Below are 27,769 nucleotides of genomic sequence, written 5' to 3'. Positions count from 1 at the left end.
ATATTGTAGTGGTTTTTGCCATACATTGACATGAATCAGCCATGGGTGTACATGTGTCCCCGTCCTGAACCCCCCTCCCACCTCCCTCCCCATCCCATCCCTCTGGGTCATCCCAGTGCACCAGCCCTGAGCACCCGGTCAAATGCATTGAACCTAGACTGGTGATCTATTTCACAAGATGATATACATGTTTCAGTGCTATTCTTTCAAATTATCCCACCCTCGCCTTCTCCCACAGAGTCCAAAAGACTGTTCTTTACATCTGTATCTCTTTTGCTGTCTCACATATAGGGTAATCGTTACCATCTTTCTAAATTCCATATATATGCGTTCAGTTCAGTCGCTCAGCCATGTCTGACTCTTTGCAACCCCATGAATCACAGCACGCCAGGCCTCCTTGTCCATCACCAACTCCCGGAGGTTACTCTAACTCATATCCATCGAGTCGGTGATGCCATCCAGCCATCTCATCCTCTGTCGTCCCCTTCTCCTCCTGCCCCCAATCCCTCCCAGCATCAGGGTCTTTTCCAGTGAGTCAGCCCTTTGCATGAGGTGGCCAAAGTATTGGAGTTTCAGCTTCTGCATCCATCCTTCCAGTGAACACCCAGGACTGATCTCCTTTAGGATGGACTGGTTGGATCTCCTTGCAGTCCAAGGGACTCTCAAGAGGCTTTTCCAACACCACAGTTCAAAAGCATCAATTCTTCGGGGCTCAGCTTTCTTCACAGTCCAACTCTCACATCCACACATGACCACTGGAAAAACCATAGCCTTGACTAGATAGACCTTTGTTGGCAAAGTGATGTCTCTGCTTTTTAATATTCTGTCTAGGTTGGTCATAACTTTCCTTCCAAGGAGTAAGCCTCTTTTAATTTCATGGCTGCAATCACCATTATTACATATGCGTTAGTATACTGTATTGGTGTTTTTCTTTCTGACTTACTTCACTCTCTATAATAGGCTCCAGTTACATCCACCTCATTAGAACTGATTCAAATGCATTCTTTTTAATGGCTGAGTAATATTCCATCGTGTATATGTACCACAGCTTTCTTATCCATTCGTCTGCCGATGGATATCTAGGTTGCTTCCATGTCTTGGCTGTTGTAAACAGTGCTGCGATGAACATTGGGTTACACGTGTCTCTTTCAATTCTGGTTTCCTTGGTGTGTATGTCCAGTAGTGGGATTGCTGGGTCATATGGCAGTTCTATTTCTACTTTTTTAAGGAATCTCCACACTGTTCTCCATAGCGGCTGTACTAGTTTGCATTCCCACCAACAGTGTAAGAGGGTTCCCTTTTCTCCGCACCCTCTCCAGCATTTACTGTTTGTAGACTTTTTGATAGCAGCCATGTGAATGGACTCTTAAAGGTCAGAGCCTCGAGAATAGCCTTACCTGCATAATTCAGGCTATAGGCAACATTCTTTTTACAAAAGATGCAGAGCCAGCATGACTAAGCCCAGGCAACAGAGTGCAAAGGTTGAAGTAACAGGAACAGGTCTAATATGGCATCAGACTTGTTTTTCCCTATTGCATGCTGTTTCCCTCCCTGCCTTGGGTCTTGGGTATATGTCCAGGACAGTATATTGGTCAGGAGGGAGCCACGGTGGATGTTTCTGTTGTAGATCCCATTCTAGCCCTGTCTTGTCCTAGAACTGTGTTTCTCCTTGTTGCCATAGTCAAAGGATTCTTGTGCCTATCTGAGGGATTTTTAAACTGATAGTCTATGATACCTTTCTTCATTCTCTTGTTTATTTACATTAGTTCCAAGGGAGTGGAGACTTTGGGGGTGGGGGTTGGGGTTATGTGGAAAGAAGTAGAAAGGTAGGTTGATGTGATGTCAGCAGTGATTAAATAAACACTCTTTGGCCTCTGATCTTGGGGTGTACTAAAAATTTTTGGTATTGACTACAGATCTGTTTTCTTTTGGGTGGGATTGGTGATAGGCATGCTCCAAGAACACAGAGTACATAGCTATTATGAATTGAGAAGTGCTTACGAGTGAAAATGAGTGAAAAATTGAAAACAAGTCTTAAGTGCTGCCATAAGTTTTTGTTGCTTTAGGACTGTTTGGCCAATCGCCTGTGCCCACAGTGCCCTGGTTTTTTTCTTTTGTTGATTGTCTTGGGAGGAAGCCCAAGGACGCAGGTGATGCCTCTTCCTTGGAATAGCCTTGGTGGGGACAGGTGGCAGGTTTGGCCATTGGCGGCTGGTATCTCCCTTTCCTAGGCCTAGGCAAGAGGACGCCACTGTTATTTCTCTGGCTTCACCTCTGTCCACCGGGATCCCATATCCTCTTTTCTAGATCATTATCTGGGTATACCATGCCCCAAGCTGTGAGGTCAAATCAGGCCACAGTGTTTACACTCCCAGGTCCAAAGGGTAGCTGAGAGCATGTTTTGGAAGGGGAGTGGTGTATAGAAGGAGCTTGGATGAGAGCTTCTCACCAGTGTGTAAAGGCCCCTTGTGGAGTGAAATGCGGTGCAGCTCGCCACAAAGGTCCATCTAGCCAAGGCTGTGGTTTTTCCAGTAGTCATATATGGATGTGAGAGTTGGACTATAAAGGAAGCTGAGCGCTGAAGAATTGATGCTTTTGAACTGTGTTGTTGGAGAAGACTCTTGAGAGTCCCTTGGACTGCAACGATATCCAACTGGTCAATCCTAAAGGAAATCAGTCCTGAATATTCATTGGAAGCATTGATGCTGAAGCTGAAACTCCAATACTTTGGCCACCTGATTCGAAGAGCTGACTCATTGGAAAAGACCCTGATGCTGGGAAAGATTGAAGGCAGGAGGAGAAGGGGACAACAGAGGATGAGATGGTTGGATGGCATCACCAACTGGATGGACATGAGTTTGAGTAAGCTCCCGGAGTTGGTGATGGACAGGGAAGCCTGGCGTGCTGCAGTCCATGGGGTCACAAAGAGTCAGACACGACTGAGTGAACTGAACTAGAATGAGACAGGGTCATGAGCACAGGCCCTGGGCCCCATTTGTAGGCTTGTCATGGGTCCCGTGAATGTTAAGAGTGAGCCTGGCTGGACCCTGATGCCTTAGACTCTCTGGAGCAGCCTTGATTCCAGCCTGTTTTCAAAGCCTGAACTTCAGCCTCCTGTGAATTCTGTGAGTTCCTGGTAACCTTTTGAATGGTTTTGCTTGAGACAGTCTGAGTTGGTTTCTGCTATGTCAAAAGCCACAAAGAACACAGACTGTAACTGAAATCTGAAAGGGAATTTCATTCCACTTTCCATCCAGTAAACACTTTTTCTCCCCATCACCCTGGGGAGCATCCTTTTTTCTGGGGCTGAACACCTGGCTTAGAGGCCAAAGTCACCATTGCCATGCTCATACCCAGCCTCTGCTTCACCTTCAAGCCAGATCAGAAAAGGATAAACAAATGAAACCTGTGAGTATTTATACTTGTAACAAGTTATCATCTGGGTTTCACTGTTCTGGAAAAAAATGACACAGTCTCAAACATTTGAAATATTAAAGGTTGAATATTAAAGGTTGTTAGAGAAAATTTGCCTTCTCATGCATTTTCAGTGACTTTCATTTCAAAACCATTGAAATTCATCATTCTTTCTAAAAGGCCTTTATTACTTTAGATATTTATTTGAGTAGTTATATGTGTAATGTTTGTGTGTGTGTGTACTCAGCCCACCAGGCTCCTCTGTCCCTGAAATTTTCCAGGCAGGCATACTGAAGTGGGTTGCCATTTCCTCCTCCAGGGGATCTTCCTGCTCCAGGATCAAACCGATGTCTCCTGTGTCTCCTGCATTGGCCAGAGGATTCTCTACTACTAGCGCCACCTGGGTAGCTCATGGGTAATGTTTGTTGTTGTTCAGTCGCCCAGTTGTGTCCGACTCTTTGCGACCCCATGGACTGCAGCACGCCAGGCTTCCCTGTACCTCACCATCTCCCGGAGTTTGCCCAAGTTCATGTTCATTGCATTGGTGATGCTGTCCAGCCATCTCATCCTCTATTGCCCTCTTTTCCTTCTGCCCTCAGTCTTTCCCAGCACCAGGGACTTTTCCAATGAGTTGTCTCTTTGCATCAGATGAGCAAAATACTGGAGCTTCACCTTCCAGTGACTATTCAGGGTTGATCTCCCTTAAGATTGACTGGTTTGATCTCCTTGCTGTCCAAGGGCAGAGAAGGCAATGGCACCCCACTCCAGTACTCTTCCCTGGAAAATCCCATGGACGGAGGAGCCTTGTAGGCTACAGTCCATGGGGTTGCGAAGAGTCGGACACAACTGAATGACTTCACTTTCCCTTTTCACTTTCATGCATTGGAGAAGGAAATGGCAACCCACTCCAGTGTTCTTGCCTGGAGAATCCCAGGGACGGCAGAGCCTGGTGGGCTGCCGTCTATGGGGTCGCATAGAGTTGGACATGACTGAAGCGACTTAGCAGCAGCAGCAGCAGCAGCTGTCCTAGGGACTTTCAGGAGTCTTCTCCAGCACCACAGTTCAAAGGCATTCTGCCTTCTTTATGGTCCAGGTCTCACAACTGTATGTGACCCCTGGGAAGACCATAGCCTTGACGATACGGACCTTTGTTGGCAGAGTAATGTCTGCTTTTCAACACAGTGTCTAGGTTTGTCATTGTTTTCCTGTCGAGAATCAATTGTCTTCTGATTTCATGGATGCGATCACCATCTGCAGTGATTTTGGAACCCAGGAGAAGGAAATCTGTCACAACTTCCACCTTTTCCTTAGTGACAAGTCTTCACTCCCAGACTGGAGTAGGATATCTCTTTGAGGGCAGGAGCTGTTTCTGAGTCATCTCAGGAGCTTAGTCCCCTGCACACAGTAGGACTTCAGCAATATGTATATTGACATCATATATTTTACTTAGCATTTATGATAAGGGCTACCATGTGCCTACTATTAATAACATTTTGCATATGCTGATTCAGCACTAGTTCCTGTGGGCTGGGGGAAGTAGATTGAATTTTTAAAAAATTAAAAAGAATACATATACAGGTATTTACCACCATCCCAGAGTAACAAGTTCGAGGCACATTTGAAAGGTTATTAGTAGTGATGTGTGAAGATTTGGGTAGAAGGGAAAGTGGAATGATTGAAGATGATGATAAGTCACGACGTAGTAGGAAAGAAAGTTCCAGGCAGGAAGCCAGAGAAGAGCATGGGTGATAAAGAGAAAGACAAGCATCAGAATTATCAGAAGTATAAATAAGGTGACATTATATGTTGAGTTTTGGTCTTCAAAACTTTGTATTCAGAGCCTTTCATCTCTAGAGAGGTAGATGGGCTGACCACATATCTGATGAAGCATCTGATGATGTCCTGACACCGTGAAGTTTTTTAAGAGAAGGAACAAGAATTGAAAGCCAGGTTTTCCCTCTGCTGCTCTTATAGTGACAATTTGCCAAGTGAGTGAGAGACAGACTAGATTAAGGGCATCCTTATTACAAAAGGAGAAAACCCGCTAATGATAGCTGATCTTTGTTGACAGTTTACATGGCAGGCATTTGTATTAACTTGTTTAATCCCACGACTTAATGCCTATGAAAAAACTGAAGCAAGAGGTGATTCAATAACTTCTCCAAGGTGACATAGCTCCTAAATGGTAGCAGTGGAAGCAGATTGAATCCTGTTTGGTTCTATAGCCACATTCCTAGTCTCTTCCCTCAGTCTGAACGTGCTTCTGCGGCCCCAGAGAAGGAGTTCTCCACCGTGGTAGCACACACAGACACGGACGCCACCGCTCCTGTGCCTGTAGGCATAGCCACTGATCTGACACTGTGCTGATTGCTAGGCCAGAAGTGCTAAGGATAGTTTCACTTATTTATTACTTACTTACTCTGTGTGGCTTAATTTTATTCTCAAACATCCTTTAGATATTGACCTAAGCTGTAGAAACAAAGGCATAAATGGTGAATAATTGTACAGGTTCACACAATGAGAAAGTGGCAAAGCCAAGATTTGGGGTATAACTTTGTGACTCCAAGGATTCCTCTCTTAAAATTTACAGGAAACAACTGAGGTGCCTCTCTACTCTCTCCCACACACAGCTCTCCTCTCTGTAGTCCCTGCCCGGAGTTTTCATCACCATTACTGTAGTGACTGATGGTTGCCTTCTCAGCAGCCGTGCCCAGCTTCTTCCTTGCCAGCAGAACCATGATGTTGTTTATCTCTTGAGAGGCCAGTGATGGTCTTAGGCATTAGCATGCGTATGCAGTTCTGGCTAGTGAGTCCAGTGTCCTTCAGCCAGTAAATTGAGAGGTGAGTTGTTGGGGCAAGGAATAGCAACCTTCTTTGAAAAGCGAGCAGATCAAGATGGTGGACTTACGTCCCAAAGAACCATCTTGCCTGAGTTAGAATTCATTCTTCTTTAATACCTAAAAGAGGGAGAGTAAAGCCAAACATTTCCTGTTAGGGTCAGCCTCTGGAGGGGATGTGTTCATTTCTTCCTTCCTGCAGTCATTCATAGGTTGGCCTGGTCAGGATGTTTCCTGTGAGCTAAACAAAGGTATTTTAGCTCATTACCTGGGAGGCAGGGTTCTGAGAGATAGGCTATATACATAATGTGAGCTTATAGGCAACATCCTTGTAGTAGTCAATTTTTGTTGTTCAGTCTCTCAGTCATGTCCGACTCTGCGACCCCATGGACTGCAGCATGCCAGGCTTCCCTTTCCTTCACCATCTCCCAGAGCTTGCTCAAACCCATGACCATCGAGTTGCTGATGCCATCCAACCATCTCGTACTCTGTTGTCCCCTTCTCCTCCTGCCTTTAATTTTCCCCAGCATCAGGGTCTTTTCGAATGAGACAGCTGTTTGCATCAGGTGATCAAAGTATCGGAGTTTCAGTTTCAGCATCAGTCCTTCCAGTGAATATTCAGGACTGATTTCCTTTAGGATGGACTGATTGGATCTCATTGCAGCCTAAGGGACTCTCAAGAGTCTTCTCCAACACCACAGTTCAAAAGCATCAATTCTGAGAAGGTTCTCAGCCTTTTTTAAGGTCCAACTCTCACATCCACACATGACTAGTGGAAAAACCATAGCTTTGACTAGACGGACCTTTGTTGGCAAAGTAATGTCTCTGCTTTTTCATATGTTATCTAGGTTGGTCATAGCTTTTCTTCCAAGGAGCAAGCATCTTTTAATTTCATGGCTGCAATCACCATCTGCAGTGATTTTGGAGCCCAAGAAAATAAAGTCTGTCACTGTTTCCATTGTTTCCTCATCTATTTGGCATGAAGTGATGGGACCAGATGCCATGATCTTAGTTTTTTGAATGTCAAGTTTCAAGCCAGCTTTTTCACTGTCCTCTTTCACCTTCATCAAGAGGCTCTTTAGTCCCTCTTCTCTTTTTGCCTTAAGGATGGTGTCATCTGCATTTCTGAGGTTATTGATATTTCTCCCGGCAATCTTGATTCCAGCTTGTACTTCATCCAACCCAGTGTTTCTCATGATGTTCTCTGCATATAAGTTAAATAAGCAGGGTGACAATATACAGCCTTAATGTATTCCTTTCCGAATTTGGAACCAGTCCTTTGTCCATGTCCAGTTCTAACTGTTGCTTCTTGACCTGCATACAGGTTTCTCAGGAGACAGGTAAGGTGGTCTGGTATTACTGTCTCTTGAAGAATTTTCCACAGTTTATTGTGATCCACACAGTCAAAGGCTTTAGCATAGTCAATAAAGCAGAAATAGATGTTTTTCTAGAACTCTTGCATTTTCAATGATCCAACGGATGTTGGCAATTTGATCTCTGGTTCCTCTGCCTTTTTTCGATCCAGCTTGAACATCTGGAAGTTCTTGGTTAATGTACTGCTGAAGCCTCACTTGGAGAATTTTGAGTGTTACTCTGCTAGCATGTGAGATGACTGCAATTGTGCGGTACTTTGAACATTTTTTGGCATTGCCCTTCTTTGGGCTTCGAATGGAAACTGACCTTTTCCAGTCTTGTGGCCACTGCTTTTTCCAAATTTGCTGGCATACTGAGTGCAGCACTTTCACAGCATCATCTTTGAGGATTTGAAATAGCTCAATTGGAATTCCATCACGTCCACTAGCTTTGATCATAGTGATGCTTCCTAAGGCCTGCTTGACTTCACACTCTAGAATGTCTGGCTCTAGGTGAGTGATCACACCATCGTGGTTATCTGGGTCATGAAGATCTTTTTTGTATAGTTCTTCTGTGTATTCTTGACACCTCTTCTTAATATCTTCTGCTTCTGTTAGGTCCAAAGCATACCAATTAATTTATTATAGAATACAAAGCTTCTTCCTTGTTACACTATGAGGGAAAGTCTGCTGATAGAGGGTTTCCAGAAAATGTTTCCAGAAAATGTTTCTGTTTCCTTGGAAAAGAAAGATGTGATCTCCTCCACCTTTGGAGAGTGTTAGAAGAGGATGTGGTATTTGGAGTTGTCGTCCACCATCTTGCCCCGGCGAGCTTTAACCCAGGGTAGGTCACAGCCTACGTGTTGAGAAACTCACAGTGAAGGCAGGAAAGAGTGTGACTCCTTGATGACATTTTTGAGTCAATGAATTACTCATTCTGGAGCTTCTTGACCTTGGGACTTCTCGTCATGTGAGTAATAGCATTTCCTTACAGGTGAAGTCACTTCTGTTTGGGTTTTCTGTCACGTACAGTTGCAGGCATCCACACTGTACAGTTAATATCCGCAGCATCACCACCATCATCTCTAACACAGGTTGACTGCTTACTGTTGCTAGAAGCTGTGGAATTTGTGGGTGTGTTATCTAATCTGAACTACAACCCTAGGAGCTAGATGCTTCCATCATTTTATTTTTACAGATGAGGAAGTTGTAGCTTAAAGAGGTTAATCTGTCCCAAGACCTTGGTGAGGGAGTGCAAAAAAAATAAATAAATAATGTGTAGAACTCGGACTTTACTTCCTTCTTCTTTATTAATGTTTGCAATAAAAACAGGTTTTATGGTCCATGTTTTATTGATGAGGAACTTGCAGTTTAAAGAGATTAAGTTCTGCCTCCCAGCTTTTAAGCACAGATTCAAACTGAGGTTCTTTTTTTTTTTTTTTTTTTGGTTGTACAACCTGATTTTTTTAAATGATGTATAATTTGATGGTTTAATACATGTACATAGCGAAATGATTACCATAATCAAATTAACTAATAAATCCATCACTTCATATAGTTGCTGCTTTTTATGTGTGGTGAGAACACTTACAATCTATTACCTTCGCAAATTTCAGCAAATATGGTACAGTATTAATAGCCATATTCAGCACACCGTACATTAGATCCCCAGAATTTATTCATCTTATAGCTGAAAGTCTGTGCCCTGTGACTAAAGTGAGGTCTTTGTGACTGCAAACGCATGTTTTTACTGCCCTTTCCAAACTGAAGAGCACCATGCTGTGAGCCTTTTGTTTATTTCTTCCAGTTAACATTTTTATTGGAGCATAATTGCTCCACCATGTTGTGTTAGTGTTTGCTGTATGAACAACTGGACCAGCTACATGTGGACACACGTCCCCTCCCTCTTCAGCGCCCCTCCCCCCCCACTTCCACCACCTCCTACCCGTCTTGTGCCCCAGTCCGCCCTTGCTTTCTCCCAGGTGCGAATAGGCACTAATCTCTGCTTACAAGTGATCTACCTAATCTGCTGCCTTTCCTAGCAATAGGATGGCTTACATCTGCTAACATGCACCTGTCTCTTGGCCGCCCTGAAATCTCAATGTAAGGATGCCGGGTGTGGCAGGCCCATGACGGGGGGAAGCGTGAGGGCCCCGCCTGCTTCAGACCACTGTGTGCTGGCATCCTGTTGAGAATGCTTTCCTGTGTGAGGCTTAAACCCTGCTCCTCAAGCAATGAGAACACAAGACACAAAAACCTGGATTTAGCCCAAAGCAGAGTGAAAATATGGACAGTGTTAAAACATCAGAGGAAGATCAGAGAAGGAAGAGGACAGACAAGAGTTAGTCATTACTCTTAGTGATGGAGCCTTTGTGTGGTCCCTCAAATTCCTTTCCACTTGTGCCCATGTGTCACCCCTTCTCCTAGAGGCTGAGGGCCCTCAGAAGCTGGGGCCAGTCTCCTAGCCGGGACTCTCGCAGAGCTGCGTGGTTCCTGCCGCCTCTTTCCATCTAGTCCTACCCATTTTTCAAGACTCGGGGTAAGTCCTGTTCTCTACGAAACACAGTGACTCACCGGTGTCTCTAAGTTTCCCTGAATTCAGGTTGCCATTTAGGAGTTGTGACGATTCAGCTGCTAAGTGTAGATTGCTTATGAAATTTGTTCCCTGCTCTCTCCAGAGCCTTGGAGCTTATGAGCCATGGCCGTGACCAGTCTTTGGAACTGCTGACCTGTGAGCTGTCCCTGCCTGTAACCTCAGCAATCTTGTCTACTCAGACCACCACACGCCCCTGCTGAGGGCATGTCCTGCTGTTGTTTGACCTCCGTTCATTCCATCTTCTGGTATCATTGCCTCAGTTTCCCTTTGAGGCAGCAGTGTACACGTGTTCAGTCGCTCACTCGTGTCTGGGTCTTTGCGACCCCACAGACTGTAGCCCGCCAGGCTCCTCTGTCCATGGACTTTTCCAGGCAAGAATACTGGAGTAAGTTGGCGTTTCCTACTCCAGGGGATCTTCCTGGCCCAAGGACTGAACCTAGATCTCTTCTGTCTCCTGCACTGGCAGGCAGATTCTTTACTACTATTGCCACCTGGGAAGCCCTTGGAATAGCAGGAGGAGGGCCAGACCCAACCAGTCTGCTCATTTCATTTTTCAGACCTTCTGATTTGTTTAAGCAGACAGGACACACTATGCAGGTTAGTGAGATGAAGCACTCCTGGGACTAACGTGGAGCTATTCAGAAGAAGAGAAGCACTCTTTCCTTAGCCGAGCTGAATGGAAGCCTGGATTCTTCGAGCCTTCACATGAGGGTGTGCTGAGAATGAAAGCCGCAAAGAGGAATTTGAATGAAGAGTTAGCAAGAGAAAGATTGACTCCTGGCCTCGTTTGATCTGAGTTAGGTATCCAGCCAGACCCACCCCTGAAATGTTTAGCACATGCCTGCTAAGCAAGGGGATTTTTCTCAGCTGGAACTCAGAGTCCCAGCAGATTCATCCACCCAACATGTGGGGCTTCCTAAAGCCATTATTGAACCTGTGCTCTAAGTTCGCAGCTGCTTGAGAAAAAAAAAATACTATCATCCCCCAAAACAAATGCTATAGTTCTTCCTTGTTTCCCTCCCTTCTCCTCAGAGTCCAGAAAAGGGTAGCAGGGCCCAGCATGTGGTCTTGAAAACCCTGGCTTTGGACTTGTCCGCGGACCAGTGACTCCATGCTTAGAGGAAACCGAGGCTGGTTCTCCAGACCTTGATACAGCCGCTCCGGGCCCAGTGAGATGCTTGGGCCAAAAGGCCTCTGCTCTCGGGGGACGCTGGTGGCAGGTCTTTCCTGGAATCACCCAGCATTCCAGACCTTCTGCACAGACTGAGATGATAGGGGCATGTTCTCAGCTTGGCAGCTGTTGGAGATACAGCAACAAGAAGGCATTTTCAGAGAAAGAACAGTGAATTTTCAGTAGTCTCACTACTATAGTGGTAGGGATTTTTGAACAAGTTTATATCCTCTACAGGAATGGCAAGTTCCAGGGCTCTTTCAGTAAAGGAAGAAAGCTGGAGAGGCAAAGCAGAGAGGACGTTGTAGATAGTGAAGCAATATTCAACCGGAAAATGTAGCAACTGCATAAAAACCCCAAAAAACAAAAGAAAACAGAACTGATACTTCCTTGCTTGCTCTTACTGCAGAAGCACTTTTTTTTTGTAGAACAAATTTAAAAAAAATCAAGTCATCAGATTGTTCCAAGGGTTTACCAAGCAAGAGGAGAATTATTTGACTGTGCGTTGATTCCCAGTGACCCCTCTGCCTTGGGTCCTTGTATTGGAGGGACTGTGGGTAGGCGCCTGAAGTCTCTGGGCTCAGCTTCTCCTCTGGAAGAAGGAAAAAGGCTTGGATGAGTGACCCAGAGCTTGGGCGTCGCCTCCCTTCATGCAGGTGCCTGGACCTTGAATCCGGGAGGAAAGGCACCGAGGCTGACAGTGGGTTTCTAGGTGAGGCTGGCGGGAGGCTGCCGTGGTGGGCGAGGCGGAGGACGCTGCAGGCAGAGATGGCTGGCATTTTTCTCAGCCAAATGACTCACTGGACAAAGACTTGTCAACTGACCGGTTAGATTGGCATCTTTTAGGCCCCGCCTCACCCTGCAAGTCACCTCACTGGTATTTAAATATAAGGGCTTTGTTCTCTGGGGCTTTTGACTATGCCTCCCAGATTCCTTAAAGCATGTTTGAGACCATGTTTTCTTTCTTTTTCTGTTGTTAACTCTATTCTTAAAATTACACAAAGAACTCATTCTAGAAACAAGACAAAATTCAGAAAAACAAATTGAAGAAGTAATAATAAGCCCAGAGATCATCTTTGTTAGCATTTTGTTACATGTATTTTTCTTTTTGTGTGTGTTGCTTGGTAGTCTTTTTCTTTTAAGTGAGTATAATCTAGACATCTTTCTTTGTTAATAAATTATACTTTGATACAGTCATTTTAAAGGTTGGCTGCATTGTGTTGTCCAGGAGGTAGAAATTTCCTGCCTACCAGTTCTTTGAGTTCTTTGGGTTGGTCTAATAATTAAATTGCCACAAGACTGATGAACTGGAGAAAAAACCAACTTAATTCATATACACAAAGGTCTCATAGAAATGTGTGCGTGCTCAGTTGTGTCCCATTTTTGCAACCCCATGGACCGTACTCCACCAGGCTTCTCTGTCTATGGAATTTTCCAGGCAAGAATACTGGAGTGTGTTGCCATTTCCTACTCCAGGGGATCTGCCTGACCCAAGGATCGAACCCACGTCTCCTGTGTCTCTTGCCTTGGCAGGCAAATTCTTTACCACTGAACCACCATGGACAGAGGAGCCAGGTGGGCTATAGTCCTTAAGGTTGCAAAGAGTCAGACACAACTGAAGCGACTTGGCATGCATGCACAAGCGACCTGGGAAGCCCCTCATAGAAATGACCCGACAAAGTGATGAAATCAAGCTGTTTATATATCACTTTCAGACCAAGAAAAAATCATTTGTGAAGAGTTAACCAAGAGACTTGTGCTTGGGGTACCAGACTAATGGAGAAGCAACACAGTTTGTTTATACAGTGTTCTTAGCCTTAAATTCCCCAACTCTGGTGACAAGGATGCTTTCTATACTCCTGGTACGGGAAAGTTACTTTCACAGGGGAGATTTATTTTCCCCTTTCTGGGGGTGGGGTAAGGAGAGGCGTCAGAATATCTTTTTTATTCATCCCCTCCACCCGCCAATGACTGTTTCTGAAGTAACTTTAATTCAAAATAATCAGTAGGCCATTGTGGCATATCTCAGGGCAACCTTCTCTGAGCCCAAACGCTGCGACATTGTCTGGATTTACATATTTATTTGCATGTCCCTGTTGTTGGATGAGAAGGTGGTTTCTGGTTTGGGTTTTTTTTTTTGTATGTTACATCCTGATAGGTGTGTATTGTATTTGTGCACTGACGTGAATTTTTCACATAACTTCCTTGACTCAGAATTTTGAGTGAAATCATGCTTGTTCTAAGGTTTTTATGCCCTTTGTCCAGTTGGGCCGGTTATAAGTGCTGTTACTTGAACACCAGTTTTCAGGTATTGATGGTAATTCTGCTCAGGTTGCACCTCCAAGGGCCACCAAGCATACAGAATGCCTTTGTTTTCCTATGTATTTCCATCTTCTTTGTGATTTCTTCTTTGTGATGGTCCTGGATACAGTAAGACCTTCCAGAAAAATGGAGACATCTTGCCCCTCCACATGTGTAAGGAATATCTGCTAGGTGCCAGTTACGAGCTCAGGCTGGGGGCTCAGCAGAGCCGCATGCAGGACCCAGGTGCTGCTCTCCGGGGCTTGCAGCCTGATAGTGGTAGCTGGGACCAGAATCTCACATGAGTGATAACCAGTTTGTGCACAGTAATTGTTAGTTTCCTCTTGATAGGTAGTGCCTCTTTTAGATCGTATAGCAACACTCATCCCAGTATTACTATCCCCATTTTATGGATGAAGACATCAAGGCAAAAAGATACCAGCTGAACCAGCTGAAACAACACAGAGTAGTTACTCTGCATCTCATGCTCCTTCTGTTCTACCCCTAAGAGAGCAGAGGGGAAAGAAGGGATTATATTATGGAAAGTAGAAAGGCCTGCTAACACAGAGTGCTTTGTCTCGTCTTTCTTCTCTGAAGATCCTTCATGCACTTCTTTATGGTAAACCTTATCTCCTGAGCTGTACTTTTTGTTAAGAGGTGAATAGACATAAAGCCCCAAGAAAAACAGCAATGTCTATAGGTTTCTCTTTATGGGAATGTCTAAGAGTGGAGGTTGAGTTGCAGAAACTCCAAAGAAGATGAATGTATTTGATGCTGCTAAACTGTACACTTAAAAATGGTAATTTTAATGTTAGGTATATATATGTATATGTGGTCACACCCAATTTTAAAAATCACCACAAACAAATAAATAGAGAAGCAGATGCTATCATCTGTTGGGTTTAAAAAAACAAACAGGAGGGTAGCATTTCAGGATATGAGCATTGCCTACCTCATATTTAGCATACACGGGCCCTTTCACCATAATTATTGGAACTCTAATATTGAAATGATTTCTATTTTAAGAGATGTCAGTTTTTAAAGTTATTTGACAGTTCAAGTCCAATGTTGTTCAGTCACTGAGTTGTTTCTGACTCTTTGTGACCCCCATGGAGAGCAGCACGCCAGGCTTCCCTGTCCTTCAGTGTCTGCTGGAGTTTGCTCAGATTCATGTCCATTGAGTCATGGATGCCATCCAACCATCTCATCCACTGCTGCTCCCTTCTCCTCCTGTCCTCAGTCTTTCCCAGCATCAGGATCTTTTTCCAGTGAGTTGGCTCTTCACATCAGGTGACCAAAGTATTGGAGCTTCAGCTTCAGCATCAGTCCTTCCAATGAGTATTCAGGGTTGATTTTTTTTTTTTAGGATTGACTGGTTTGATCTTCTTGCAGTCCAAGGGACTCTTAAGAGCCTTCTCCAGCACCACAGTTCAAAAACATTCTTTGATGCTCAGCCTTCTTTATTGTCCAACTCAAAATGGCAACCCATCCAGTACTCTTGCCTTGAAAATCCCATGGACAGAGGAGCCTGGTAGGCTACAGTCCATGCAGTCACAAAGAGTTGGACACAACTGAACGACCTCACTTTCTTTCTTTCTCACATCCATACATGACTACTGGAAAAACCATACCCTTAACTGAACGGACCTTTGTTGGAAAAGTGATGTCTCTGATTTTAATATGCTGTCTAGGTTTGTCATACCTTTCTTCCAGGGAGCAAGTGTCTTTTAATTTCGTGGCTGCAGTCACTGTGGACAGTGATTTTGGAGCCCAAGAAAATAAAATCTGTCACTTGTTTCCACTGTTTCCCCTCCTATTTGCCATGAAGTGATGGGACTGGATGCCATGATCTTAGTTTTTTGAATGCTGAGTTTTAAGCCAGCTTTTTCACTCTCCTCTTTCACCTTCATCTAGAGGCTCTTTAGTTCCTCTTCGCTTTCTGCTATTAGAGTGGTATCATCTGCATATCTGAGGTTGTTGACATTTCTCCTGGCAATCTTGATTCCAGCTTGTGATTCATCCAGCCCAGGATTTCACATGATGTACCCTCCATATAAGTTAAATAAGCAGATTAACAATATATAGCCTTGTGTACTGAAGTCCAATAATTCATCTTTATTTCAGAAGTATAATTTATAAATTATAACACCATCATATTCCCCATGTAGAGGTGTGCATAAAGTCCAGAAATAAGATAGTGCATTTCTGACTCTCCAGTGTTGGCAGAACCAGTTCCCAGGAGCCATAGGACAGTCCTGATTGTGATTTAATCAAATTGGGAAAACCCAAGATGTGAAAGGGTCATCTTAGAGGAGAATTTTTGTGTCTGTTAATAAAGAAATATATTTCCTCGTATTAGACAAAAATTTAAGAATTAGCTTAGACTTTATAATTCAGGGCTTTCCTGGTTTTCCAATCCAGGCCCTTTTATTGTTTTTTTTTAATGCATCTGTTGGACTTTTGGCTTTTGTCATAAGCTTTTTCATTTAAAAAAATGTAGGTGAGGACTAAAAGATCAATAGAATGGAAGGCGATGTGAAAGCACCACTTGACTTGCAGGCTGAAATCAAAGGACATAGTCAATTTCCTTATCTGTCACCCATCCAAGTTTAGACCCCTGCCTGCTTACCTGAGGCAGCTGCCTTCCTGCCGTCGGCATGCAAGGTGTCTGTTCCCTTATCTATGACTTCCTTGGGCCTGACCCATCGAAAGAAGCCAGCTGGACGCCACGCTGGCTTCTGAAGTTGGTATTCTTCTGCTCAGAGAGTCTCTGTTGGAGAAGTACTGTCTAAGCACGTCTGCTGCTCACACACTGTCAAAAGAAAAGTTCCTTGAGCCTGAGTGGGCAGGGTCACCCACTGCTGCTGCTGGAGAGCTGAGGCCCCAGGACGTTCCAGCCGGTAGCAGGGAGGAGGAGAGCGTCCAAGGAGCCGGCCCTGGAGGTCGACCCTGGCCTGGCTGTGCGTCTCTGAGACGCCATCTTCCAGGGGCAACAGGTATGTCAGCAGACCCCTCCATACCCCAGCGGGACGCCGAGTTTCTGCTGGGGTTCTCATCCCCGAGGGGCTGCCTTGTGTGTTAGGTTGGTTGCTCCAAAGGGTTTTCTGTGTGGGATTTGGAGTGTGACGCTTGAGGACAACAGCAAAGATCCTCTGACCCTATTTAAAGGAAGAGAGATGACCCACCTGGGCTGAGGGCTGAGAGCAGGACCTGTTATTCAGGGTGACGTCACTTCCTGTTCCGTCCCCCCGCCCCAGCTTCTGCACCACCCTCGGGCCAAAATGATCTCAAGGTCACTGGGGAGCCTCCTGTAAGCGTATGGTTTGATTTTACTGATTTTACAGGGATAAAGTCTCTACAGAACTCTAAGCAGTTTATGTTAGGATTTAAAAAGTAAGGAAATCTTATCAAAATAACTTATTTTTCGCCTTTCTCTCATTTACTAGTCCTTCTGGAATATCGCGTATCACTTCAAAAATAACAAAAGTTCAAAATATGTTTCCTAGGATTAATTTTAACATATCCTTTTAAATAGCTAATTTTTTTTTCCTTCTCCAAAGCAGATAGCTTCACTTCCCAGCCATTTCCTTTGCAAAAGTGTTTTCTCTATTTTCAAGGACCACACAAAGACAGCAAAAATGTTGGGAGTAGAAGTTCGTTTTTAGAAACTAGGAAGAAGTGTCAGAAGTTTAGGAAAGATGGACACTAAGATGCTAGCTAAGAGCAGTAAAGCCAACTTATTATACTACAAGTTCGGGAGACTTCTTTCTCCCATACTGTTTTTTTAGAGGATCTGTGGTCATATATTCTAATTATTTTGTTACTTAAAGTGCAGTATGTAAACCAGCAGATCTGACATCATTTGGGAACTTTTCAGAAAAGATTTGGATGCTCTAGATTTACATGAATATGAAGGAGATTGCATCAGCTGTTAATAGAGAACCCAAATTTCCTTTGCTTCAACTCACTGGTCCCAATAAGCTTTAATTACTAGTAATAATTCAACTGTCCCAGCTCAGATTTTCCTGGCAGTGCCTGAGACAGGATTTCAGTTCATCTTCAAAGTGTCCTTAAGCTTTCCTTGGAGTCCTTAGAAGGTCACCACCTGCTTCCTGGGGAACAGATTTCCCTCCCACCCCACCCCACACTGTTGGCTGTGGCTTACTGCCTGGTGGGGTGTTCCAGGGGAACCCCAAGTCCCCTCCCAGAGACAGGCACATGCAAAGACCATGTTTCCTTCAGTACTCACCACATCAGATTCCCCTAGGTCATGACCAGAAATGGGGAGTGCCCCCTCGCCCAGTCTCTGACACTATCTTGTATATACCCAAATATTATTGCCAGCCTGACTCTCCAGAGATCTAAGACCTCTCGAAGGCCTTAGATAGACACCTGTATCCTTACTTCCCAAGTTCATCCAGGCCCTCTGGCACCAAGTCCTCCCCACAAGCTATTTCCTCCATGAAAATCATCTCATGCAGAGACTGTGGGTTATCATTAGTACCAGTTCATCAGATAATCTCAGACTCTGAATCCTCCCAGTTCAGGCTCAGCTGGAACCGCTCCTATGAAAAACAGCAGTATAATGTAGATGGTTTAAATGATAAGACAACAGCCATATCAATAGCCAGTGCTTGCTTTTGTTTTGTTGCTAAGCAAACCAAAATATTTAGGGCAGCGTTCTTACTGGATCACTGAAGATTCTCTTTGATCTGCTGAGACCACAGAGAGGATATACAATGTAGTTTCAGGAGCTAAATGTTAAGATGGACATTCATAAACTGGAGAGGGCCAGTGTAGGCAAGAAGGTTGCTGAGGTGTCTGGAAAGCATTTATATACAGAGTGAAAGGAAGTGGAGAGGTTTAACTTAGAAAATGGTGGTCAGGGTAATGTCTTTAAATTGTAAATAGCTGGCATGTGGCTAGATAAATTCTCTTATGAGAATTTATAAATAATCTTTAATGCACAGAGATTAATGAGAGGAAATTATGGAGAGGCAGATCCTAAGACCACAAGTCGACTGGGGAGAAGTGAATTCCTTGGGAAGTAGAGTTCTGTATCACTCATGTGTCTAAGATAAGAGGAGTAGTTTACATTAGAGCACTTTAGGAAAAATTACTGAATTAGGAGGGATTTAATCCATAGTCTAGTATCTTGAAAAGTAAAAGTTAGAAGGAATGTTAGAGATTATTGTCAAATTTTAGGAGACTAAGGCCCAAAGTGCAGGTTTGACTTGCCCCAGTTCACACTAATTTCTGTCCAAATTTCTAATCACTGTCTCAGTATACTTTGGGCTTCCCTAGTGGCTCAGACAGTAAGGAATCCACCTGCAACGCAGGAGGCGTGGGTTTGATCCCTGCGTTGGGAAGTTCCACTGGAGAAGACATGGCAACCCATTCCAGTATTCTTGCCTGGGAAACCCCATGGACAGAGGAGCCTGGCAGGCTATAGTCCTTGGGGTCGCAAAGAGTCGGATACAACTGAGCAACTTTCACTTCAGTATGCTTCTTGTTACATACCATTCTTCCCACTCTCCACTTCTTTAATGCTGTAGCTCCCCCAGGGGGACCAGGTAAATGAATAGGAAAATGGAAAAAAGTCTGGTGGAACTTGGAGAATTTAAGTAAGTTAATGCTGTCCAAGCTAAACTACTTATCCTAGGACTAGTCTTTCCTGCCAACCAGTTGAATCTACACATTGAATCTTTCACACCTACAAACTGGTTTATCTTTTCAGAATATACTAACAGAGCTATTCTCCGCTTACACTATGACTTTATTTGATAGCCACTACAACATAGGGAACCTAATTGAGGTTGAGAGGGGTGCAGTTAACAGAGAAATCTGAAGTCTCATTTGTGAATGGGAGGTGATATGGGGAGAGCAAGAAAGTTTTCTAGGAAGCAGTAATCCCCGAGTCCAGGTCTTGGGGCAATTTCCTATTTTCTTGAGAAACTAAGTTTGGTGGTTTGTGCTCAGTGGAAGGAGGGAGAGCGATAAGACACAAGAGTTGATGGAGACTAGATGTGTGGAGCTTTTTGAGTCATGATAAGGATTTTGGATTTGATTCTAAGTGGACTTGGAAATAGGTAAAACCTTTAAGCAAGGGAATGACATGACTCAGTTTGTGTTTTAAGAAGTGCCCTCTGGCTGTCCTAGAAAGACTGAATGAGTTGGAAGAAGAGAGGGTGTGAGGTGTCCAGGTGATGGTGGTTGGGATGATACAGTGACGTCAAGGCCAATTTGAGTCTATGTTGGGATTAGAGAATGGAATGACTTTCTAATTAGTATTAATCATATCTGGCCCAGCTACATTTTGGGTTCTTCTCTTCCCACTTAGTTTTGGAGAATCTGTAATTTGCTTTTCAGTAGTTGTCTCTGATCCCATTGTCATGGTGTTTATGTTTGTTTTTCCGTTTTTGCCACACTGTGTGGCTTGCAGGATCTTAGTTCCCTCGCCAGGGATTGAACCTGGGCCACCACAGTGAAAGCACCAAGTCCTCACCCCTGGACCACCAGGGAATTCCCCCATTTTCATGTTTGATCAGTATCAACATCAGCTCACTCGGAAGTCTCCTGTCCTGCTTCTCACTCCTCACCTCCACGGCGGGAATCTTCCCTGCCCCCTTCCTGCAGGGCAGCGAGGAGGAAGATGATGGGAGCCTGTGAAGGAGAAAGGAAAGACTGGAGGGGAGGGAGCCAAATGAAGGCTGGGGCCCAGAGGAGCTTTGCTGACCTCTTCCAGTTTTTGCCACAACTTTTACTTTTTACTGCCATTTGCACTTGGAAACAGACTTGCTGCGGGCAGGTCGCATTTCACATCCTGCCTCTCCTGTCCCCTCATGGTAGGCAAGACAATGCTGAGAAGGCTGTGTGAGCGGAAGTACTGCCTTTGAGGCTTGGCAGCCAAAGTGGCTACAATTGTACTGATTCCTTTGGAAAAGGAGATACCCTCCAACCTCTCCCGCTCCCAGGGAAAAGTTTTTTTTTTTTTTAATAATTTCACCGATGCCTGAAAATGTCTGAGGGAAGTGGGGAAGTGCTGCAGTGGGTGCGGACACAATCGGGGAAGGAGGGATGGACCGCAGGTGCTTGGGAACCTTCCCGGGAAGTGTTTACAGTAGATCTCATACATGCTGGAGCCCTGGGCTTAACCTGCAGACTCCTGTGAGAAGTCAGGTGAATTCCCTAGAAAGGATAGTGCACGAATGAATTGACCTTTTGACTGTAAACTCTATGGAATTAAGTTATGGAGTGGGAAAGTGTTGAGCGTTTTCTTAGGGACAGAGCTTCAGCTGGACCTTGTGTCAGGACTGTCTTGTTATTCACAACAAGCCCCTTTCCGCCTTACCCCGGTTTATGCTGACAGCGACTCTGGAGTGTTGATGGGGTCCTGGGCAGCTTCAGGATGGAGCCAGTGACCTGAAAGACTGAACAGGTGAGTCGCGGGTTGGAACTTTAAGCCCCCGCCCCCACAGTCTTCAGGGCAGAGAGAGAGGAGTTAGAAATTGAGTTCAGTCACCAATGGCCCGTGATTTGATCAGTTGTGCCTGTGTAGTGAAACCTCCGTGAAAACCTCTAAAGCCTGGGCTTGGCGAGTTCCAGCAAAGTGCTGACAGACCCACTTCCAACAATGTAAGTTGATCCAGGTGACCCAATAGTTTTGTTAAACATATTTTTGTTGACTAGCTGCCTAGCATCCTTCATCCATTTCCCCTTTCCTCTGACAACAGGATATTCATTTTGCTGGAGAACACATCCTCCGGCTCTTTCAGGTCGTGGGAGGAGTTGACCCTCCCTATCCCCAGTATAGGAGTAGTTCACAACCCATGGTGGCCGGTCAACAGAGTCCGTCCTTTTAAATAATAATAATTGTTTCAAAAATGGGCACATGAAACAAGTTAGTTTAGTAAACTCAATCCTTGGAGTTTTGCTCAACATTGCAAAAGAAGATTCTCTTTTTTCTTTTGAGATTGCTAACCTGGATGAATGTAAACAAAGACTTTCCCTCCATGAGGGTGGTGGTGCCTGGGAATGGAGCCCAGACGAGAGGCAACTGAAGGCTGGGTTGCAGCGGGGAGGGAGAAGCTTTCTATTATAAGCCAATAAATTCTTCTTCAGTGAGTTCAGGTTGGGTTTCTGTAACTGGGAACCAAATATATCCTTCTTAGCATTTTCAAATTCACCTTCCTCTCTAGTCTGAGATGGCTTGGGAGGAACATGGACAAAGCTCCTAAATCTATTGTCTGAAATTATTTAGGGTCAGGAGACTCAGTTTAAGTCCTGGCGCCACCCTTATTTACTAATAATGATCAGGACAAGCCATATCATCTCCCAAAAAGTGTGGATGAAAATGCCTCCCCTGCCTACCTCATGGGTTATTACTATACTAGAATGAGATGAAGGGTGTGCATATACTATCTTAGCCATGTGAACATACTAAAACATTAGTGTGGAAAAGAGGAGAAAAGCACTAATGATATTTGGTCTCTGCTTGTGCCAGACACAAGGCCAGGCATTTCACATATGTAATCATATTTCATCTTTCTGGCAACCCCACACCTAGTATATTTCCTGGTTTGGAGAGGTTGTTAAGTATTTATTTCCTGTCATAAGTGTGCTGTCAGCTTAGGAATCTGAGATAATTAACATCTCCATTTCTCAGATTTCTTCAACTGTAATATGGAGGCTTAAATGGTATTTAACATTTAAGCTGAATTGTTTAAGACAGATTTTGGAACTTGGCTTGGAAAAAGAGTTCTATGATCACAAAAGTTTGGAACATGCTGAAATCAGAGGTAAACAGGGTGTTGTCCAAGGTCATGGAACAAATCTATAGGTGATGGGATGTTCTACATCTGATAGGGGTGTGGGTCAACCAGGTGCATGCATTTGTCAAAACACAGTACCTATTATCTTCGTATTTGTGCATTTCGTAGTATGTAAATTTTGTATCAGAAGTAAAGATCTGTAAAAAAAAAATACTGAGCTCTAATTAATAATATGCTTGCTGAAGTATTTAGGGGAAAGGGTATTGAGTCCTGTACATCACTTTAAATACACCCAAATTAACATGGAGTAATGGATGGATAGAGGGATAGATGGATGGATGTGATCAAGCAAGTACTATAAAACGAGGGGTTTCCCTGGTGGTCCAGTGGCTAAGACTCAGAGCTGCCAATTCAGGGGGCCTGGGTTTGATGCCCAGTCAGGAAACTAGATCCCACATGCCACAACTAAAGACCTGCATGATCCCGCATACCACCACGGAGATCAAAGATCTTGTGTGCCACAACTGAAAACCCACGCAGCTAAATAAATATTTTTTCAAAAAGAAAGTATAGTAAAACAATAATGATTGAATCCAGATAGGGTTGTGCCAGCATCACTGCAAAGTGCATTCAACTGTGCTGTACGTTTGAGATTTTCCATAATAAAACAATAGGAACAAATACCCCACAGCCCAGTGCAAATTCCAGGCCTGAGCTTGCTTCTCTCTCTGACCAGCCCACGGCTGCTGCTTCCCTCGGCCCCCAGGAGAAGACCTGCTGCCCACAGACCCGAGAGCTCTGTCTCTGTAAGGCCCCGAAGCTGGAGCAGGCGCACTGTTGTTTTGTGGCGATTCCCCTCCTAGGTGAAAGCGTCTCACCTCTTCTCATGACCAGAGAAGCAGAGTTCCCTCGTGTTACTGAGAGCAGTGAGCAGCCCCGTGTCAGCCTCTGCCTCGGCCACCATCACCAGGTCCCCTCTTGGCCGGGCCCTCCGGTCCTCCAGCGGTCACTCTGCCACCGTCGCCGCCACCTCAGCCTCCCCCAGGCCTGACTTTGGGGCCCAGCAAGCCCTCGAATCTTTGGAGCTTCTTCCTTTGCCTTCTGTCTTTCAGCCTCATCTGTAAGCAAATGGTTTTTAGTTTTCAGGTATTTATGATTTTAGTTTGTTTAATAAATTAATCAGGCCTATCAAATCTGCTCCTGCTGTGTCTGAAACTGATCTCAGTCCATTTTTGCACAATAATATTTCCTTCATTTGCATATGTTTCCTTTTTTTTTTTTTTCTTTCCTGAATATGCTTTTCCTAATACCAAGCACCTTCTGCCTCTCTCCGTAGCTCATTTAAACTTTCCTAAGATAGACTGGTAAGAATCATTCCATTTTCTCACATGAGAACCTGGGAGAATGCAAGTTAACATTTATTGAGTTCCTACTGTATGCGCTCCCTTGCCGCTTGTCGCCCTGTACACTGTCTCACTTGAAAGCCCCCAACCTCCTTGTGAGGTGCTTACTGTTTTGGCCCCACTTTCCTTCATGAAGAAACTGAGGCCCAGAGAATGTTTTCTGGTCCAGCAGCCAGATGACAACGAATGCAGAAGTGCAGTCCCACAGTGACCGAGGAGGAAGGGAGGCCTCGGGAGTAGATGGGAGCTTTTTAGAAGAGAAGCTGGAATTAGAATTCAGGTCTAAATTTTCTGACTCAATTTAGAAAATGAGACGCTCCATATAGATTTAGACATATGGGCAAAGTTGGAGTGTTTCACACCCACAGGGTAGCTGTGTGCCACTCGGGGCTGCTGTTACCGCTATTAAATCTGCTGTGAGCTGAGGGCCGGGTTGTGTTGAAAGCTTAGCCACTCACAATCTGCGAGACACTTGAGCAGCCCAGACATAATCGATGCTCCTTGTGTGACAGTCCATGTGCTCAGAGGCTCTGAAAGCAGGAGCAGAAGCAGCACTTGTCATATAAACATTGAAACAAGCAGTGAATGGAAGAATCACGATACCAGCTTGGTACCTGGGTCTGCTCTTTCACAGCTTCTTGCTGTCACATCCTGACTCCACTTGGTTGGGCCTGAGGTTGAACAACTTGAGATCTCCCGAGTCATCCATGTGGGAACTATTACAGCCAATTCACTCTTTCTCCCTGAGTGGTGGTTCCCAAATTCATCGGCACACGGGAACCATCTGGGAAGCTTTAAGATACATGGAGACCTGTGTCCCACCCCTGGAGACTGTGATTTAGTTGGTCTGTGGTGTGGCCTGCCCTTAGAAATTTTCAAAAGCTCCCTAATGATGCTAATGTGCAGACACATTTGGGAAGCTCTGCTCTAAGAGTAAAGTCCTGCAGGACCTCAACTTAATGTGTGGATAATTATCAGACTCTCCACTGGACAGGCCCTTTTGTCTGTTTTGCCTGGTGAGGCTGCCAAATACCCCAGCTCCATAGTGCAGCTGTTTCCTCCCAATCAGGGCAAAATGACTTTGAATTCTTGACATGGGACTCAGATTTGGCGTGATAATCCTTTTCCATCTCGTAAGCTCTTTGATGCTTTTAAGAAAAGTTAAAATATAAATATTTATTATTCATATTTATAAAATATATTAATTATGTATTTACTGTTTTTAAGTATATAATGCTACATATAGTACCCTGATAGCTCAGTTGGTAAAGAATCCACCTGCAGTGCAGGAGACCCTGATTTGATTCCTGGGTCAGGAAGATCCCCTGGAGAAGGGATAGGCTACCCACTCCAGTATTCTTGGGCTTCCCTGGTGGCTCAGCTAGTAAAGAATCCGCCTGCAGTGCAGGAGACCTGGGTTCGATCCCTGGGTTGGGAAGATCCTCTGGAGAAGGGAAAGGCTACCCACTCCAATATTCTGGCCTGGAGCATTCCATGGACTGTATAGTTCATGGAGTCACAAAGAGTCAGACACGATTGAGTGACCTTCACTTTCACTTCACAGTAATAATATGTATGTGTGTGTGTGTGTGTGTATATATATATATATATTCTATACATTCTTTTCTATTCAACAGTTGACCTAAATGGAAAGGTTAGTCTAACCTGTCATTAAGGGATTTGAAAGTCCTCCAGTTGCTTTTTAAAAGAGGGAATGGGAAGTTGTATTATAGAGTTCTTATCCTTCTGAATATATCTTCTAGGTTGAAATTTAGTTTTCCTTCACTTATATGAAGACACTGTCTTATTGATCTCTAACATTCATTGATCTCTAGCACTCATTTTAGCTGTTGAAAAATCCTAGTCCTCCTGGTGCCTGTTTCCTTGTCAATGAAATTTTTTTTCCTCTTTGGGGACCATTATGATCTTCTCTTTTCCCTCAGAACTCTGACATCTCAACTTATGTATTTTGATACGGGTCTTATACCATTCATTTTCTTAGGTGTGAAAGAGATTACATACCTCCAAACAATTTGGAGATTTTTGTTTTTACTGCTAAGAAGTGTTTTTGCCATACTGTTTTCATATTTCCCACTTCTCGATTTTCTCTTTTCTCTTTTTTAAGAAATCATTTTGGTTGGGTGATTGACCTCTTGGGTTCGTCCTCTACCATAGTTATCTCTTCTTTCCTAATTTTTAGTGCTCTTTTTTTGTGCCAGTTCTTAAAAGAACTAGCTTTTTCCTCAACTTTATTCACCAACTTTTCTTTTGAAGTTTTATTTTGATAAAGTTTTTATTTCTAGAGGAAAATTTTATTTTTTGTTCTTTGATTTATCCTTTTACATAACTTCTACTTCTGTAAAGAGACAGTATCTTCACTTATTTCCCTATAGTCCTAGATTTTTAAATGTTATATCCCCTTCTGTTTGTTTCTTCTAGATATTTTTCCCCCTTATTCTCATGTTGGTCTTCCTCTTTCATGGTAGAGGTTTCCCTCGATTGTCTGGGAGCCTTGGTGCTCTGTTTATGTTTAAGAGTGGGCCTCTGGTGTTTGGAGGCCCTGTGTGAGTGGACAGGACTTAGGAACCTTGTTGGGCCCATTTAGGAGTGTTCGAGCAGAAGGGTTCATAAGAGAGAAAGAGAGAGAAGGAGGGAACAGAAAACTGGAAGCTTTTCTTTAGAGCCATTTAACTAGTCGAGAAAGAATCTTCTGCTGTTCTTTATGTATTTGTCAGCTTAGGGGGGCAGTTTGGGGAAAGATAACTATGTAATTCAACCATTTCTCTTTCAGACTTCATGTGCCTCCCCACTGCTGCTTCCATCTGGGTAACCCTGAATCTCAGTCTTTGCCATCAAGTATATAGAAAATAACTCTTAAATCGGGAAAATTAGTAGCATGAGTATGTGTGGTGAGGAAAGGATATGATTACTCCGTAAACAAACTTTCAACAGCTGTTTTTGGCCCCTCACCACAGCTGAGTCCTTCCGTGTGCCTTCCCTCTCCAAAGCTGAGCGTCTCAGGTTTTCCCCTGAGGTGACCTGACTCGCTCACTGGTGGTCATTCCCCTCCAGGTGACAGACCATTGCTTCCTCTGCCATGATAAGTCACTTACCTCTTCTCTGTCTGTGGGTTTAAAGTTCTCGCTTCTGTCTGCCATCTGATGGATGAGGATAAGTGGCTTGTGCAAGCTTCCTGATGGGAGGGACTGGCTGTGGGGAAAACTGGGTCTTGCTCTGGTAGGCAGGGCCATGCTCAGTGAATCTTTAATATACTTGTCTGCTGATGGGTGGAGCTGTGCTCCCTCCCTGCTAGTTGCTTGGCCTGAGGCAACCCAGTCCTCAGAACTATAATCCCACAGTCTCCAGAATGAAAACCACAAGCACAGAAAGTTAACTAAAATGATCACATGGATCACAGCCTTGTGTAACTCAATGGAGCTGTGAGCCATGCCATGCAGGACCACCCAAGATGGACAGGTCGTGGTGGAGAGTTCTGACAAAACGAGGTTCACTGGAGAAGGGAATTCCAAACCAATTCCGTATTCTTGCCTGGTGAACCTCATGAACAGTATGAAAAAGCAAAAATATATGACACTCAAAGATGAACCCCCCCCCCCCCCCACACACAAGATAGTCAGTTCAGTTGCTCAGTCGTGTCTGACTCTTTGCAACTCCATGGACTGTAGTACGCCTCCCTGTCCATCACCAACTCCTGGAGTTTACTCAAACCCATGTCCATTGAGTCGGAGATGCCATCCAACCATCTCATCCTCTGTCAGCCCCTTCTCCTGCCTTCAATCTTTCCCAGCATCAGGGTCTTTTCCAGTGAGTTAGTAGTTGTCCAATATGCTACTGGGGAAGAGTGGAGAAATAGCTCCAGAAAGAACGATGTGACTGGTGGTGAAGGTATAGCCTGATACTGTA

General features: G+C 44.3%; 1 protein-coding gene across 1 annotated transcript; it reads right to left on the bottom strand.

Moving 5' to 3' along the window:
• Nucleotides 1-10,886: 10,886 nt before the first annotated feature.
• Nucleotides 10,887-16,727, bottom strand: LOC122444000. Its single transcript, XM_043472811.1, has 4 exons — nucleotides 16,527-16,727; nucleotides 16,301-16,409; nucleotides 11,846-11,962; nucleotides 10,887-11,496 (listed from the first exon to the last, which is right to left on the bottom strand). Exons 1-4 carry the CDS (start codon nucleotides 16,725-16,727, stop codon nucleotides 11,315-11,317), a joined length of 609 nt encoding a protein of 202 aa, XP_043328746.1. The 3' UTR covers nucleotides 10,887-11,314.
• Between the last annotated feature and the right edge of the window lie 11,042 nt (nucleotides 16,728-27,769).

The sequence above is a fragment of the Cervus canadensis genome, chromosome 6 (genome assembly GCF_019320065.1).
Source record: "Cervus canadensis isolate Bull #8, Minnesota chromosome 6, ASM1932006v1, whole genome shotgun sequence".
NCBI lineage: Eukaryota > Metazoa > Chordata > Mammalia > Artiodactyla > Cervidae > Cervus > Cervus canadensis.
This window is presented reverse-complemented; position numbering and strand designations above follow the sequence as displayed.